Genomic DNA, 15,828 nt, shown 5'->3' with positions numbered 1-15,828 from the left:
TCTAACTATCTTTCAAATCCTATCTGCAACCCTAACCCTATCTCTAACCTTTAAACTCTGACCTAATATTTAACCCTAACACGTGACTTTGGACACATAAAGGTTCCAGCACTACTTTGAAGCGATTTTGATGCTACTTGAGTGCCAGAGAGTGCTAAGTTGCATCAAAGTCACACAACATGAACAGAACTTTTATACTTTCCTATTATCAAAGACCACAACAAATAACGCAATACTATTGCGTCCATTGAAGTCTAATACACGCAAAATGCAATCTGCTACGGGAAAAGAAAAAAGTCCCTGACCCTTTCCAAAAAATGCATGGGCTCAAAACACACAGATGTGAACTAGATCCATAGGAAATCATGTTAAATTAAATGTAGTGCGTTTCTGCAAAACGCAATAAAAAAAAATGCATAGCTGTGAACCAAGGGTCAGTAACGTGACAGAAGACACAGCTGTACAAGAGGGAGTGTGGCTTATATTATGACCAATATTAGGCCTCCTGCACACTTGAGCTGAAAAACATTGCTTTTACAGACATTTTTCTGCCTCTAAACACCCCTCCATGTTTGCCTAAGTGTCCATGGACACCTAGGAGTTGAGGAATTTAAATGCAAGGGGATTTAGAAGGAAAAAAAAAGAAAAAAAAAAATAGAAAAGAAAAACATCCCTTGTGCGTTCAGGAGAGGAGTTTTTTTATAAAGAACACTCAAAAGCACCAAAACTTAGGCACATTCCCGTGGTAAAGTGGTGGTGTAGTAGAAGTATAAAGGTGGTGTAGTAGAAGTGGCGTAATAGAGGTGTAGTGGTGGTGTAGTAGAGGTGCAGTGGTGGTGGTGGAATAGAAGTGTATTTGTGGTGTAGTAGAAGTGGAGTAGTAGAAGTGGCATAGTAGAGGTGTAGTGGTGGTGGTGTAGAAGGAGCGTAGTAGAGGTGTGTAGTGGTGGTGTAGTAGAAGTGTAGTGGTGGCATAATAGAAGTGGCATAGTAGAGGTGTAGTGGTGGTGTAGATGGAGTGGCGTAGAAGAGGTGTAGTGGTGGCGTAGTAGAGTTGTAGAAGAAGTGGCGTAGTAGAGGTGTGTAGTGGTGTAGTACAGGTGTAGTGGTGGAATAGTAGAAGTGGCGTAGTAGAGGTGTAGTGGTGGTGTGGTAGAGGTGTGGTGGTGTAGAAGAAGTGGTGGTGTAGTAGAGGTGCAGTGGTGGCATAGTACAGGTGTAGTGGTGGCATAGTAGAAGTGGCATAGTAGAGGTGTAGTGGTGGTGTAGAAGAAGTGTAGTGGTGGTGTAGTAGAGGTGTAGTGGTGGTGTAGTAGAGGTGTAGTGGTGGTGTAGTAGAGGTGTAGTGGTGGTGTAGACAAAGTGGTGTAGTAGAGGTGTAGTGGTGGTGTAGAAGTGGCGTAGTACAGGTGTAGTGGTGGCGTAGTACAGGTGTAGTGGTGGCGTAGTAGTAGTGGTCTACTACAGTGATTTCCAGCTTCTAGAAGGATCCCACAGGTATAGTGTTATACATAATTACACTGTCTCAAGCTGAAACAATGTAACTATATCTATATATATCTATATCTATCTATCTATCTATCTATCTATCTATCTATCTATCTATCTATCTATCTATCTATCTATCTATCTATCTATCTATCTATCTATCTATCTCTATATCTATCTATCTATATATATAAAATATCCATGCCTGGAGTTCCTCTTTAATATTACAATGAAGATATAACTGCATCTATTGATGTTTGTTTGGATCTGTTGGCGTTAAGCTTTAAAACTTCATATATTAGAGGGATTTCTTTGTACTCGGCGGCGGCGGATCAGACTTAGTGTTCTGACCATGTGCAGTCCGCCTGATGAAAATGAGCACCTCGTTGGTTGCTATGGTTTCCCAGCAAATCTTCGGTTCTCTCGGTTTTATTAAAAAACATTTTAATGGGTTTCGCAGATCACTCGTCCAGATACCCTGTGAGACGTAATTAAGTCGTATTCCAGGAATAAAAACACAGCCGCGTTACATAATGGATTTGCGGCCTTTTTTTCCCCCCTCAAAATCATTAGATATCAATATTCAGCTCATTTCGCCTCCCAGCAAGACGCGGCTTGTGAGTTTAAATCAATCGTTTCATTTTTTTTTTCCCCCTCCCACCAAATGAATTTTTAGGGTACGACGTTTGTTTTATTCATCAGAAGCGACTTTTATCTGAACAAACACGCAGAGAATATATTTTTAATGATAGAAATAGAAAGGACACGGGAGAAGAACTGGAATAAATCACCATTAAAGTCCATGGAAACCCAAAACAGAAAGATTTTGTTAGCTAAAACCTTGTGTTATTCTTTTTCTATTTTTATAAAATAACCCCCCCCCCCCTTTTTTTTTTGGCTTTTTATTCCTTTGTTGCGCCCCAGTGCTGCTGATCTCCTGCAGCCTCCTTTAAAGCCACTTCCTGTCTACAAGCGCTCCAGCAATGGCATTACTTAATTGAGGTTTCCTGGCAGGGACAACGGAGGACCACGCCTGTGCAATCTGAGCTAGATTGGCATCATGGGTGGGCAGCCGACAAATCTGCAGCAACTGTGTGATGTTATCATGTCACTGGGGAACCCGGTTCTAGGAAGGTGGACCTGATAAAGTGGCCGGAGGGTGCATTTCATGTATTAATTGGCACCTCAGCCCTGGTGCCACTTGTCATATGATTTGACATTTTAAAGCTGCATGACAGATGGCGCCCTATTTGTGCCTATGGGGCAGTTCGGATAGGTGCGACTCCGACTTACCACCAATTTTGAAGAAGGTTCCGGCGCTATTTTTTTTGCCGTTTTCATGTGCGAATTGCACAGACATCCGAAGTCGCATAGACGTTGGCAAGCCGCACATGTTTCCCAAGGCGGGTTTGAAATTGCGCTGAAGTAGAACAATTTCAAAGCCGCGTTCAGTGTGAACTGGGGGGGGGGGTAAAAGTCCCATATTTGTAAGAAATTGTTTTAGGTTATCCTTTAAAAGTCAGCTTCATTGAGAATTGGCGTCATTAGTTCCAGGAGACCATTGGTGATACAAATACTATTGGCACGCAAGTTAGCCGTTTGCTTGGCGTTCAGCTTTGAAGACACCAGTATATGCGATTCAGCTTGCAAGCAATTATGCCATAATGACATAGCAACTGGGGGGGGGGGGAGGAGTTGGCCTGTGCTGGATATCCTTTGTGTAGTGACACAGAGAAAAGCCAATACAAACATCACTGCTGACGGGGACGGGCTATAGAGAGAGAAACTCCGACTGCCCCAAAAATCATTACATTTGTGCAGCTGCACAATAAAAAAGGGTTTACAATCTCTTCATGCAGCAAGGAGGAGGATTACATTACGCCGTACATCCCCAGGAAGGGATAAGAAGAGATGCTGTGTCAGGCATTGGAAACATTAAAAATAGGGCAGTGCTACGCCAAACCGGATTTCTGATGTTTTAATACCTTCATTCAACATGGTGCAGATGAGCTATAAACTAAATACCCAGCTCTGAGCTAAAACTTTTGCTCCAGCTCCTAATGCCGAGACCGTAATGTAAATATGGAGGTCTGCCACTTCGTCTTTTGTGAGTGTGGGGGGCCTGAAATGACTATGACAGGCACCCCCAGTCATCTAATGCATGGGTCCCCAACCCCGGGCCATGGACTGGGGCAACGGGGGGGGGGGGTTTGCGGCGGCACAGCAAGCTAACACAACCTGCACTGCCACCCTCCAACCACCAGAGAATGCCCCTTCTCTTAGCACCGCTACTCTCTTTCCTCTTCTGTGGTCACTAAGGAGGAGAAGAGGAGGGAGGAGAGCCAGGCCGGGGACTGGATCTAATAGCATTGGGTGAGATCTAGGCTGCATCCCCCTCCCATTCTGAGGTGACAAGCTGCAACCCCACCACAGGTGATAAGCTGCACCCCCGCCCCCCCCCATGACCACACAAATAACCACCAACCACCGCCCGGTCCGTGGAGGGGTTCTCTTCCGAGCCGCCGGGTCCCTGGTGCTGGAGAGGGTTGGGGTTCGCTGATCTAATGCACACCCATCTTCTCCACATTTTAGCGCTTAGAATTTGCCCAAATAACGATGGCACACAAATAAAAAAAGTGTCCTAAAAGCAAAAGGAAACTCAACTTTTAGTTATTTAAAGCTAAACTCCAGGAATTTGGGTAACTTTGTAAAAGGTGCAGTCCAAACTATGAGTGAAGTCCGGTGTGGTGCATACCGCCTGGTGGACTTACAGTAAGGGGGAAAAAAAGTATTTGATCGGCTGCTGATTTTGTACGTTTGCCCACTGACATAGAAACGATCAGTCTATAATTTTAATAGTTGGTTTATTTTACCAGTGAGAGACAGAATAACAACAAAAATATCCAGAAAAGCCCATTTAATAAAAGTTATAAATTGATTTTCATTTTAAATGAGTGAAATGAGAAAGATTTCTGGCTCCCAGGTGTCTTCTATACAGGTAACGAGCTGAGATTAGGAGCACTCTTCTCTCTCTCTCTCTCTTAAGGCGAGTGCTCCTAATCTCAGCTTGTCACCTGTATAAAAAAAGACACCTGTCCACAGAAGCAATCAGATTCCAATCTCTCCACCATGGCCAACACCAAAGAGCTGTCCAAGGATGTCGGGGAGAAGATTGTAGACCTACACAAGGCTGGAATGGGCTACAAGACCATCGCCAAACAGCTTGGTGAGAGGGTGACAACAGTTGGTGCGATTATTTGCAAATGAAAGAAACACAAAATAACTGTCAATCTCCCTCGGTCTGGAGCTCCATACAAGATCTCACCTCGTGGAGTTTCAATGATGATGAGAACGGTGAGGAATCAGCCGAGAACTACACGGGAGAATCTTGTCAATGATCTCAGCTGGGACCATAGTCACCAAGAAGTCAATCGGTAACACACTACACCGTGAAGGACTGAAATCCTGCAGAGCACCGCAAGGTCCCCCTCAAGAAATCACATGTACAGGTCCGTCTGAAGATTGATAACATCTGAATGATTCAGAGGAGAACTGGGGGAAAGTGTTGTGGTCAGATGAGACCAAAATCAAGCTCTTTGGCATCAACTCGCCGTGTTTGGAGGAGGAGGAATGCTGCCTATGACCCCAAGAACACCATCCCCCACCATCATACATGGAGGTGGAAACATTATGCTTTGGGGGTGTTTTTCTGCTAAGGGGACAGGACAACTTCACCGCATCAAAGGGACGATGGATGGGGCCATGTACCATCAAATCTTGGGTGAGAAGCTCCTTTCCTCAGCCAGGGCATCGAAAATGGTTTGTGGATGGGTATTCCAGCATGACAATGACCCAAATCACATGGCCAAGGCAACAAAGGAGTGGCTCAAGAAGCAGCACATTAAGGTCCTGGAGTGGCCTAGCCAGTCTCCAGACCTTAATCTCATAGAAAATATGTGGAGGGAGCTGAAGGTTCGAGTTACCAAACGTCAAACTTGAAACCTTAATGACTGAAAATCTGCAAAGAGGAGTGGGACAAAATCCCTCCTGAGATGTGTGCAAACCTGAAGGCCAACTACAAGAAACGTCTGACCTCTGTGATCGCCAAAGGTTTTGCCACCAACTACTAAGTCATGTTTTGCGAAGGGGTCAAATACTTTTTCATTCATTAAAATGAGAATCAATTTATGACTTATGAAATGCGTTTTTCTGGATATTTTTGTTGTTATTCTGTCTCTCACTGGTAAAATAAACCGACCATTAAAATTTATTGACGGATCGTTTCTTTGTCAGTGGGCAAACGTACAAAATCAGCAGGGGATCAAATACATTTTTCCCCTCACTGTATCTCTTAATTTACATCTGACTGTTTTATGGATCTCCAGAAAGATAGCTATCGCTATACTCCAGGATTCTACAAAGAGAGATGCTGCTCTCTCCTATAGCATCAGCTCTGTCTGCCTTTTCTCTCTGCTGTCCATTCACAGAAGCCTTTGTATTTTGTGAATGAGTTCACATATTACAAAGCAGTCTGTGATTGGACGGGGTGAGTGGGCATAGCAGCTGCAGGCTACTCTGAAGCTGAACTGAGACCAGAAGGTCCACCGTCTGAGCTCTGGAAATGTCATGATAGCTATCCTCCCAGAGCTCCAAAATACTTTCAGATCTAAGTTCACCAGTTGACATGCACATTGTTGGACCTAACTTATAATGGGAGAAGTTACTAAAACTGGAGCACAAAGAATTCGGTGCAGATGTGCATAGTAACCAATCGGCCTCTAGGTTTTATTGTCAAAGAATAATTGAACAAGCTGAAGTTAGAAACGAACTGGTTGATCAGCACAGCTGCACCAGATTCTGTGCTCCAGTTTTAGAAAATCCTCCCTATAGTATGTCTGCATATTTAACAAAGTGCCTGAATTTCTGGAGTTTGGCTTTATCCACTTGCCGCCCGCCCGCCTACCCACCTTTCAAATGACGGCTGGCCGGTGCGGCTCTCGTTCTGGGTGGACGTCATATGACGGCTTCCCAGGATGACCACTCTCGTGCGCCCGCGCCGTGTTGCTAGGACACAGTGCGACCCCGATCTCTGTAAAGAGCCCTGGCCGCGGCTCTTTAACCATGTGTTCGGCTGTATCCAATCACAGCCGGTCACATGTAAACCCGCAGATGCCGGTAATCGGCGCTCCTCGCCTCACACTGACTAAGGAGAGGAGAGCCGATCAGCGGCATCTCCTCACAGGGGGACATCTAGGTATGTAATCAGGGCACTGATCATCAGTGCCCCGATTACAATTAAGTGCCACCAGTGCCAGCAATAAATACCCACCACTGCCAGCAATCAGTGCCCACAAATGCCAGCAATCAGTGCCCACAATTGCCAGCAATCAGTGGCCATTAGTGATGTCAGTCAGTGCTGGCTATCACTACTGCCCATCAATGCCACCAATCAATGCCCATCAGTGCCGCCCACCAGTGCCGCCTATTAGTGCCCATCAGTGCCACCTATTAGTGCCACATATCAGTGCCACCTCAGTGCCCATAAGTGTGGAATATTCGTGCCTCTTCATCAGTGCCACCTAATCAGTGCCCAGAAGTGCCGCCTCATCAGTGCCACCTCATCAGCGCCCATCAGTGCAGCCTATCAGTGCCGCCTCATCAGTGCCCATCAGTGCAGCCTATCAGTGCCGCCTCAACAGCGCGCATTAGTGAAGGAGAAAAATTACTTATTTACAAAATTTACTGACAGAAACTAAGAAAAACGTATTTTTCTTCAAAATGTTCGGTCTTTTTTTATTTTTATAGGAAAATATAAAAAACCCAGAAGTGATTAAATACCACCAAAAGAAATCTCTATTTGTGTGAAGAAAATGATAAAAATTTCACGTGGTTACAGTGTTACATGACCGCGCAATTGTCATTCAAAGTGTGACAGCGCTGAAAGCTGAAAAATGGCCTGGGCAGGAAGGGGGTGTAAGTGCCCGGTATTGAGGTGGTTAAACTGTAAAGCTCAAAGCCCAATTAAACCTTCAGTGCTGGGCTGTGGAGGGGGCGGGGGCGACTGGCTCAGGGTCTCGGTGGCTCACTGAGAGGCTGAGCCAGCTGCCAGTCAAGGCATCTTGGTCTTGGATCTTCCCAGAGCCTGAACCAGCTGATTGACGTCAGCCGACATGGGCTTTACCACGTTGTCGGCTAAAAATGGGTGACGGGAGTGCAGAACGAACTGCATTCCTGTCTGCCATAGGAGAAGTAGGACCAAAAAAAAAAAAGCTTTGCCCATACTTTTCCTTCAAGCTTTAATTGATAAAGTGGCTTCATAAAAAACTTCTGCCCAAGTCAACACTAAGGCCGGCCATAGACGGATCGAAATTCAGCTGGTTCAGCAGGGACTGGCCAAATTTTGATCCACCTATAGGCAGGCTGGTTGTACTGAAGCCGATCGATCGACTTCAGTACTAACAGCCTGTCGGGATTTTCTCATGCGATCACTATAGCCGCTGGCAGTGATCACTGTATTCTGACGGTGGAGAAACCTCCCGCTGTCAGAACACATTAGCGCAGCTGGAGGGATTCCCCCATCAACACTGACTGTGCTGATGAGGGAATCAAGTAAAATTGTATAATCTATGGTTTGCTTAAGTTCCACCTCCAATCGGTCAACTGCAAATACGAGAGCCCCTCCTGGCCTTAGAGTGACTTTACCACTTCAATACCGGACACTTTTACCCCCTTCCTGCCCAGGCCAATTTTCAGCTTTCAGAGTTGTCGCACTTTGAATGACAATTGCGCGGTCATGTGACACTGTACACATAGGACATTTTAATCTTTTTTTTTACACAAATAGAGCTTTCTTTTGGTGGTATTTGTATTTTTTTTGCTAAATAAATGAAAAAAAGGCAGAAAACAAAAAAAGAGTTTTTTTGTTTTGTTTCGGTTACAAAATTTTGCAAATAATCTTTTTTCCATAACTTTAGGCCAAACTGTATTCTGATACATTTCTTTGGTGAAAATAACCCCAAATCAGTGTATATTATTTAGTCTGTAGCAAAGATTTAGAGTCCACAAACCATGGGATATATATCTGAAAATCGATCGATCCCGATGTACTGACAGCCAATCTCATTTTTTTGAGAGACGAAAATGTCAGGACAGTGCAAATACCCCCCAAAGGACTCCTTTTGGAAAGGAAAACAGTACAAGGCATTTAAATAAGAGGCATGGCAAGGTTTTTGACGTTGTGATTTTTTTTTTGTCACAATTTTTTGGAAAATGAGGCTTTTTTTTTACATTTTCTTTTTATTTGTTACAAACTGTCACTAGTGCAGCACAGCGTCATCTTATAACTGGTTTGGCCGTGACCAGGGACACTAACTGGTGACAGTATGTAAATATTTAAGTTTTTTTTTTAAATATTTTGTTTCTTTTTTTTTACATAAGACCTAGCGTGATTGTCGGTGATTGGCTGCAATATAAGCCCTACCCCCCAAATAAGCCCTAGTTAAAGTCCTTGTAGGTCTTATTTTCAGGGTAGGGCTTATTTTCGGGGAAACAGGGTAGGGCTTATATTGCAGCCATCACCGACAGTCACGCTAGGTCTTATTTTCGGGGAAAAAGGGTAGTAGCACTATACTACTCCGAGGAAGCGATCAGGATTTTCTTTTCTTTTAACACACTTTAAATGCTTATAGCAGTGAATTTCACTGCTATAAGCAAACATTTTTACTTAATGAAAGTGCGTATTGTTGTGATTAGCCACAGCTAATCACATGGTACAGATGGGCTGTGATTAACCTGTCTGTACCATGTGATCACTGTGACCAATCACAGCTAGCAACACAATTGTACACTAGTATAAAATTGTAACAATTGTATGAATGGCATAAAATTAAGCCATTCATGGTTTACAATCCTCATGTGATTGGTCACAGCGATCACATGGAACCAGCAGCGGGCCGGTACAGTGATCTGTCATCGGCACAGCGGGTGGCAGATCGCGCCTCACATGGCCTGGCGGGTCCCGCATGAGGCGCGTTGTGCGGACAACGTTGTATTCCACATTGGGCCCGGGTGGGAAGCAGTTAAATGACTTTGGGTCAACTTAGATTTCCCTGTTGGTATAAAAGTGACACTCATAGATAAAATTATTCATAGTAAATATCAGATTTCACCAGCAAGCAGAACGGAAATCAGACATTTTCCTCGGGTAATATAAAACAGTTCCACCGTCCAGGGTCGTTACAGGAGATAGAGAAAATTTCCTTACACAGTGTGGGCAGCTCCACTTGCCCTCGGGGGCTTTCTCCAGTTCTGGATCCAGGCAGACAAGGTGATAGGCACGAGGACAAGTGTCACAAAGGATGATCTCCCCTCCTTGCTGGCAGACTTCGCAGTAATCCTGATGGTCCGTCTCATAGCCGTCTCCTTCCCCGACTTCAGCTACCCAAAGAAAACAGAGCTTGCGTTACTTTACACCTGAATCGCCCCCCACGCTGCAGAAAACGCACGCTGTCTATAAGATTTGGCATTTGAATAACGCAGAGAGCAAATCCTGCAGTTTTTGGCGTAAGAGACCCAAGACACAGCACCTGTGAGAGCTGATAATATCGGTCATCCGGCTATCGCAGTAAAATGGGAATATGGGGGGGTTTACAACCACTTTAATGTATAATAATAATTTGATGTTTGGTGACAATCTGCATTTGGAAGGTTGGGGGGGGGGGGGGCATGAAGTGAGTCAACACATGCTTGGAGCTGAAGAAAGTGTTAAAGGATAAGTTCACCTTTGGGAACATGTTAAAAACGGGTGAAACATGTTCCCAATGCTGCAGCAGCTCTCCGATCTCCCCCCCCCCGTGACAGCAGTACAGGGAGAAGCTCCCCATACCAGATGTCAGTTTTTTAAATCAGCGCGGCCATGCGGGGCTCCGCCCACACAGCCGCATCATTGATTCACACAGCTGTGTATGTGAATGAATTGCAAGCCCCGACATTCTTTTATGGAGAGCCGTGGTAGTTCACCGATTCTTCCTGTCAGTCTATCTGCTTGCCCGTACAGGATGTATGAGCACACAGATACACCGACAGACCTGCATGGGACCAGTGATTTGCTGATCGCTGGTGCAATGCTTTACAGGCTCCAAAAAAATAAAAAATAAAAACAAATGCAAATTTTTTTACCTGCAAAAAAAAATTTGCATTTATTCGATTTTTAAAAAAAAGTGAACTCATCCTTTAAAAAGAGATGTATTGGATATTTTGTTGTTTTTTCAGAATCAAAATGTGGATGGTGGGTGCTGCATCTGTCCTCCCTGCCACCTCTAACACTGAGAACTGAGCGATCAAATACCACCAATTACTTGGTTCTCAGGGCTCCGTGAGAAGAGAGCTTCTGCTCTGCCCACTTCTCGCTCAGTGGAGTTGTTGAGGGGGCGGTAGCGGCCGGCTCAGTCTCTCAACGGCTTGCTGAGAGGCTGAGCCGGGTGCCAGTCCAGGCATGTCGGCGGATCCCGACTGCACCGTTGTGATCTTGCCTAAGCCTGGTCCGGCTCTGTGATGTCAGCAGACAGCGGACTTCAGCCTGCTGTCTGCTGAAAACAGGTCACAGGAGTGCAATGCAAACTGCACTCCTATGATCCATAGGAGGAGTACAGCCAAATGAGCTTTCACCATACTTCTCCTTTAATGGAGAAATAAAAATGGCCTATATGATGTAGTCTGTCACTAGCATTATTACAGCGGTTTATGTTTTTTCAGAGTCTCCCCTGTAACAGTTTTGCTTTCTCTTGTAGATCCCGATTTTTTTTTTTAATACCCAACACTCTAAACACAGATCCAATGGGTCCAATACAACTCACAACACACACAAACCAAAGACAGGATCACTCAGTCTAAGCTTGTATTGGTGCATTGTATAAGATGGGGGCACTGGCATAATGATGCACGTATTACAATCAACTTTATCTGGTCTAAGGCTGGTTTCACACAGCTGCATGGTGGAGCAGACACAGTCCGTAGTCCGCCTGCTCAGCAGGGGATCTCCCCGTTGAGTAGGCGGATGACAGGTCTGTGTCTGCTCCACCATGCAGTGCGGACACGGACACAGCCACGCTCTCCTCTATGGGGCAATCGGATGGAAACTAACCGCCTGTCCATTTCCATCCAACGGTCATCCGATCCGATCCACCGTTTTTGGCAGACAGGATCAGATCGGATGGCGGCGGGTGTCAGCGGATCCGCCGCTACATAGAAGAGACTGGAGGGTCCCATCAGGTCCGCCTGAAAAACAGACAGGAGGACCTGACTGCAAAGCCTGTGTGAAACCAGCCTAAAGATCCAAAAAGGTGTGTGGTCTCCATTTCCCGGCTAATCACACTTTCTTACTTGAGGCGTGGAATGTCCTATGGGTACTACCTTGTATGAACCAATATACTTACATTTTCATTTTTCAGGCTCGGTTCACACTGGAACCGGCTGCGGATCACACAGGAGCACTGTGCGTCCCCCGTTCCCCATCAGGGATGAATCAGGGACGAATCTATGCCTGGATTCGGCCCTGAAACGGAGCCAAAGACGCGTTTCTCCGCAGCCGCAACAGAGATATGTGAACCGGGAGCCATAGGGAGCCAGTCACATTTCTCCTGCTATGCGAATTGGATGCAGGGAAACCCACATCCAATTCGCATAGGTGTGAATCCGGCCTAAGAGTTATTTAACAAAAAGATTTACCTCGCTTTTTTTTCCTCCTTCGTTTTGCTCTTTTTCCTAGCCCAGACAGATCCGATCGGATGGAGGAACTGTTAATACTGGCACTATCAAAATCCGACTCATCCCTCTCGTCTTCATCACTCTGGATATACAGAAATACAAAATAATTATGTAGTATGTGTATATAAAAATATATGCTTCCTTGTTAGAATCTTGATAACTTTCCTGGGCTAAAAAACAAAAACAAAAAAAAAAGTTCACTTATCAAAAAGGTATAGTATCTGTGTTGCCCTTTAGGAGCCAATAAGATTCAAAATTAAATTTTTACCCCAAAAATCAACTAAAACAAAACAAGGTGGTGCGTCATTTGCTACAGGTGATAATGTTGTGTCTGTACTGTATTGCTTTTGCAATTACTAAAAAACACTCACCCAGATGTAGTATATGATAAAAGAGACGTATAGGATTAAAAAAAAAAAAAAAAAAAAACAACTACATACATCATCCCCATGATCACCATCACAGATGCTGCAGTTGTCCTACATTGGCTCTAAGACCGAGAACTGAGCGATCACATGACCACTCAGTTCTCAGTCTGCTCTGATCGCAGCTGCGCCTCCAGCAATCACTTGAGTACCAGTCTGGGGAGGGGGGGGCACAACTGGCTCCGGCTTTCAGTCACGCGCTGAGAGGTGGAGCCATCAGTCAACAAAGCAGAAGGGTGGATCACAGCAATATTGTCGGGATGCTTCCAGAACTTGAAGCTGCTCTGCCCCATCAGTTGATAGCAGCCAGTAGCCCACTATCAGCTGACTCTGGGTCACAGGAGAGCACAAGTGATTGTACTCCTGTGACCCACAAGAGAAGTACAACCAAAAAAGTTTGGCTATGCTTCTCCCGCGCTATAACTGAAAGAAGGCTACAGCACAGGCCTACTTTGCCGGGAGGGCATCCAAGGACGTCCTCCCGCGATCGTGCTGCCCGCGCACCCCCTGCGGCCTGCGAGTCGCGTGCTCTGTGATCCCTGCATTCTTAGGACATAGCAGCTCTTTACCACTTGATCAGTTGTGTCCAATCACAGCTGATCACGATGTAAACACAAGCCGGTTATCAGCATTCCTTTCCGCACGCTGACAGCATGAGGAGAGGGAAGGAGAGCCAATAACTGGCTTGTGTTAAAGGGACATTTACACTGATAATCAGGGCATTGATTATTAGTGTCCTGATTATTAGAGCAGTCCCAACAGTGCCCATCAATGCTACCTTTCAGTGCAGCCTATCAGCACACATCCGTGCAGCCTCATTAGTGCTCATCAGTGCAGCCTATCAGAGCCCATCAGTGCAGCCTATCAGTGCCCATCAGTGCAGCCTATCAGTGCCCATCAGTGCAGCCTATCAGTGCCCATCAGTGCCGCCCATCAGTGCCGCCTATCAGTGCCCATCAGTGCCGCCTATCAGTGCCCATCAGTGCCGCCTATCAGTGCCCATCAGTGCCGCCTATCAGTGCCCATCAGTGCCGCCTATCAGTGCAGCCTATCAGTGCAGCCTATCAGTGCCCATCAGTGCAGCCTATCAGTGCCCATCAGTGCAGCCTATCAGTGCCCATCAGTGCCACCTATCAGTGCCCATCAGTGCAGTCTATCAGTGCCCATCAGTGCAGCCTATCAGTGCCCATCAGTGCAGCCTATCAGTGCCCATCAGTGCAGCCTATCAGTGCCCATCAGTGCAGCCTATCAGTGCAGCCTATCAGTGCCCATCAGTGAAGGAGAAAAATGACCTGTTTGCAACATTTTATAACAAACTACGTGAAACTTTTATTTCTCAAAATTTTCATTTTTTTTTTTTTTTTTTCTTGTTTAGCATAAAAAAAAAAAAAACCCCAGAGGTGATTAAATACCACCAAAAGAAAGCTCTATTTGTGCGAGAAAAAAAATGTCATATGAGTACAGTGTAGCATGACTGCGCAATTGTCATCCAAAGTGTGACAGCGCTGTACACTGAAAATTGGCCTGGGCAGGAAGGGCGTGATAAGTGCCCGATATTTTAGTGCCTAAAGAAGAACTCTACTTACAGCACATTTAGTAGTTAAAATCTTTTTTGGCCATACTTCTTCTGTCACAGCAGTGAACTTACTTGCTCTGCTGTGACCCAGAATCAGCTGATGGAGCAGAGCTGTTCCAGGCTCTGAAAGGGTCCAATCATTATTGTCTGGACCCCTGCTGCCTCTCAGTTTACAGCTGGTTCCAACTCTCAGCACACGGCTTAGAGCCAGAGCAAGCTGCCCTTTCCCCCCCCCTCCTGCGTAGCTTGAGCTGCCAATGAACGCTGGAGGAGAAGAGCAGAGAGCGGTGACTGAGATTCACTGCTCTCTGCTCCAAGCAAACTGAGAACAAGACAATCATATGAGCTGGCGGGAGACAGCGGCAGCATCACACTGATGCTGCAGCATAGATGTGAGTATGTGTGTTTTTTTTGACCCATACTTCTTCTATAAAGTGGTAGTAAACCCTGTACTACCACTTGTACCTACAGGTAAGCCTATAATAAAGCCTATAGTAAGGCTTACCTGTAGATACTGTGAATATCTCTTAAACTTGATTAGAAGATATTCAGAGTGCATGCAGCTGATGACATCATTGGCGCATGCGCTCTGAAGGTCTGGCTTACAGTGCCCTGCCTTCAGAGTCTGTGCCAGAAATGGCGGCTCCCGTGTGCATACGCGGGAGTGACATCGCAGCTCCAGCCAATCACATAGCTGGAGCTCATGAACCCGGATGACAGACCGGGGGAACATGTCAGCCCTCTCAGCGGTGACTTTACAGTGGTGGAGGGCTTTGTTCCAAGGTGAGTATTTCATAATGTGCTAGTATGTGATGCATACTAGCACATTACGCCATTGCCTTGCAGATTTTTTTTTTTTTTATATTTGCGGCTTACAACTGCTTTAAGCATGTAAGGGAAGCAAAAAAAAAAAAAAGTATCTAAATGTGTGATGACTGGTGGCACTGCAGGGGCAGTGCTCTCTTCTCTTAGACTGTCTGCTTTGATGGGTGTCTGACATCAATGTTTTAGACCTGGGGTGGCAAGGCTTATTACTGGCCATGTCTCCTCACAGGCCATGCCCATAGAAATCAGATTTCCATTTTCATTTAATACAGACAAAAAGGAAGAATGAATGATTGCTTTGGGCAAGACACACTTAAAGTGATTGTAAAGTCTCGTTTTTTTCCTCTATAAAAATAACAAACATGTTATACTTACCTGCCCTGTGTAATGGTGCACAGAGCAGCACAGATCCTCCTCTTCTCGGGTCCCTCGTCTGCGCTCCTGGCCACTCCCTCCTGTTGAGTGCCCCCCCCCACAGCAAGCAGCTTGCTATGGGGGGCACCTGAGCCAAGTCACAGCTCCCCGTGTCCATTCAGACATGGAGCCCTGATTTGCTCCCACCCCCTCTCCCTTCTGATTGGCTAACTGACTTTGATTGACAGCAGCAGGAGCCAATGGTGCCGCTGCTGTGTCTCAGCCAATCAGGAGGAGAGTCCCGGGCGGCCGAGGACATCGCTAGAGAGAGATGAGGCTCAGGTAAGTATTAGGGCGACTAGAATGCATTAAGATAAAAAAACCTTCTGACTTTAC

General features: G+C 45.7%; 1 protein-coding gene across 5 annotated transcripts in view; it reads right to left on the bottom strand.

Annotated features, from left to right (window-relative positions):
* Window positions 1–15,828, bottom strand: part of CHD5 (chromodomain helicase DNA binding protein 5) — a 295,395-nt gene that overhangs the window by 158,476 nt on the left and 121,091 nt on the right. For all 5 annotated transcript variants that reach the window (XM_073603681.1, XM_073603682.1, XM_073603678.1 and 2 more), the window contains exons 7-8: window positions 12,214–12,334; window positions 9,752–9,924 (exon numbers count right to left, since the gene is read on the bottom strand). In XM_073603681.1, coding sequence (XP_073459782.1) covers window positions 9,752–9,924; window positions 12,214–12,334 — 294 coding nt within the window. The remainder of the gene's footprint in view (window positions 1–9,751; window positions 9,925–12,213; window positions 12,335–15,828) is intronic.

This window comes from Aquarana catesbeiana, linkage group LG10, assembly GCF_042186555.1.
Source record: "Aquarana catesbeiana isolate 2022-GZ linkage group LG10, ASM4218655v1, whole genome shotgun sequence".
In the NCBI taxonomy this organism is placed as follows: Eukaryota; Metazoa; Chordata; class Amphibia; order Anura; family Ranidae; genus Aquarana; species Aquarana catesbeiana.
This window is presented reverse-complemented; position numbering and strand designations above follow the sequence as displayed.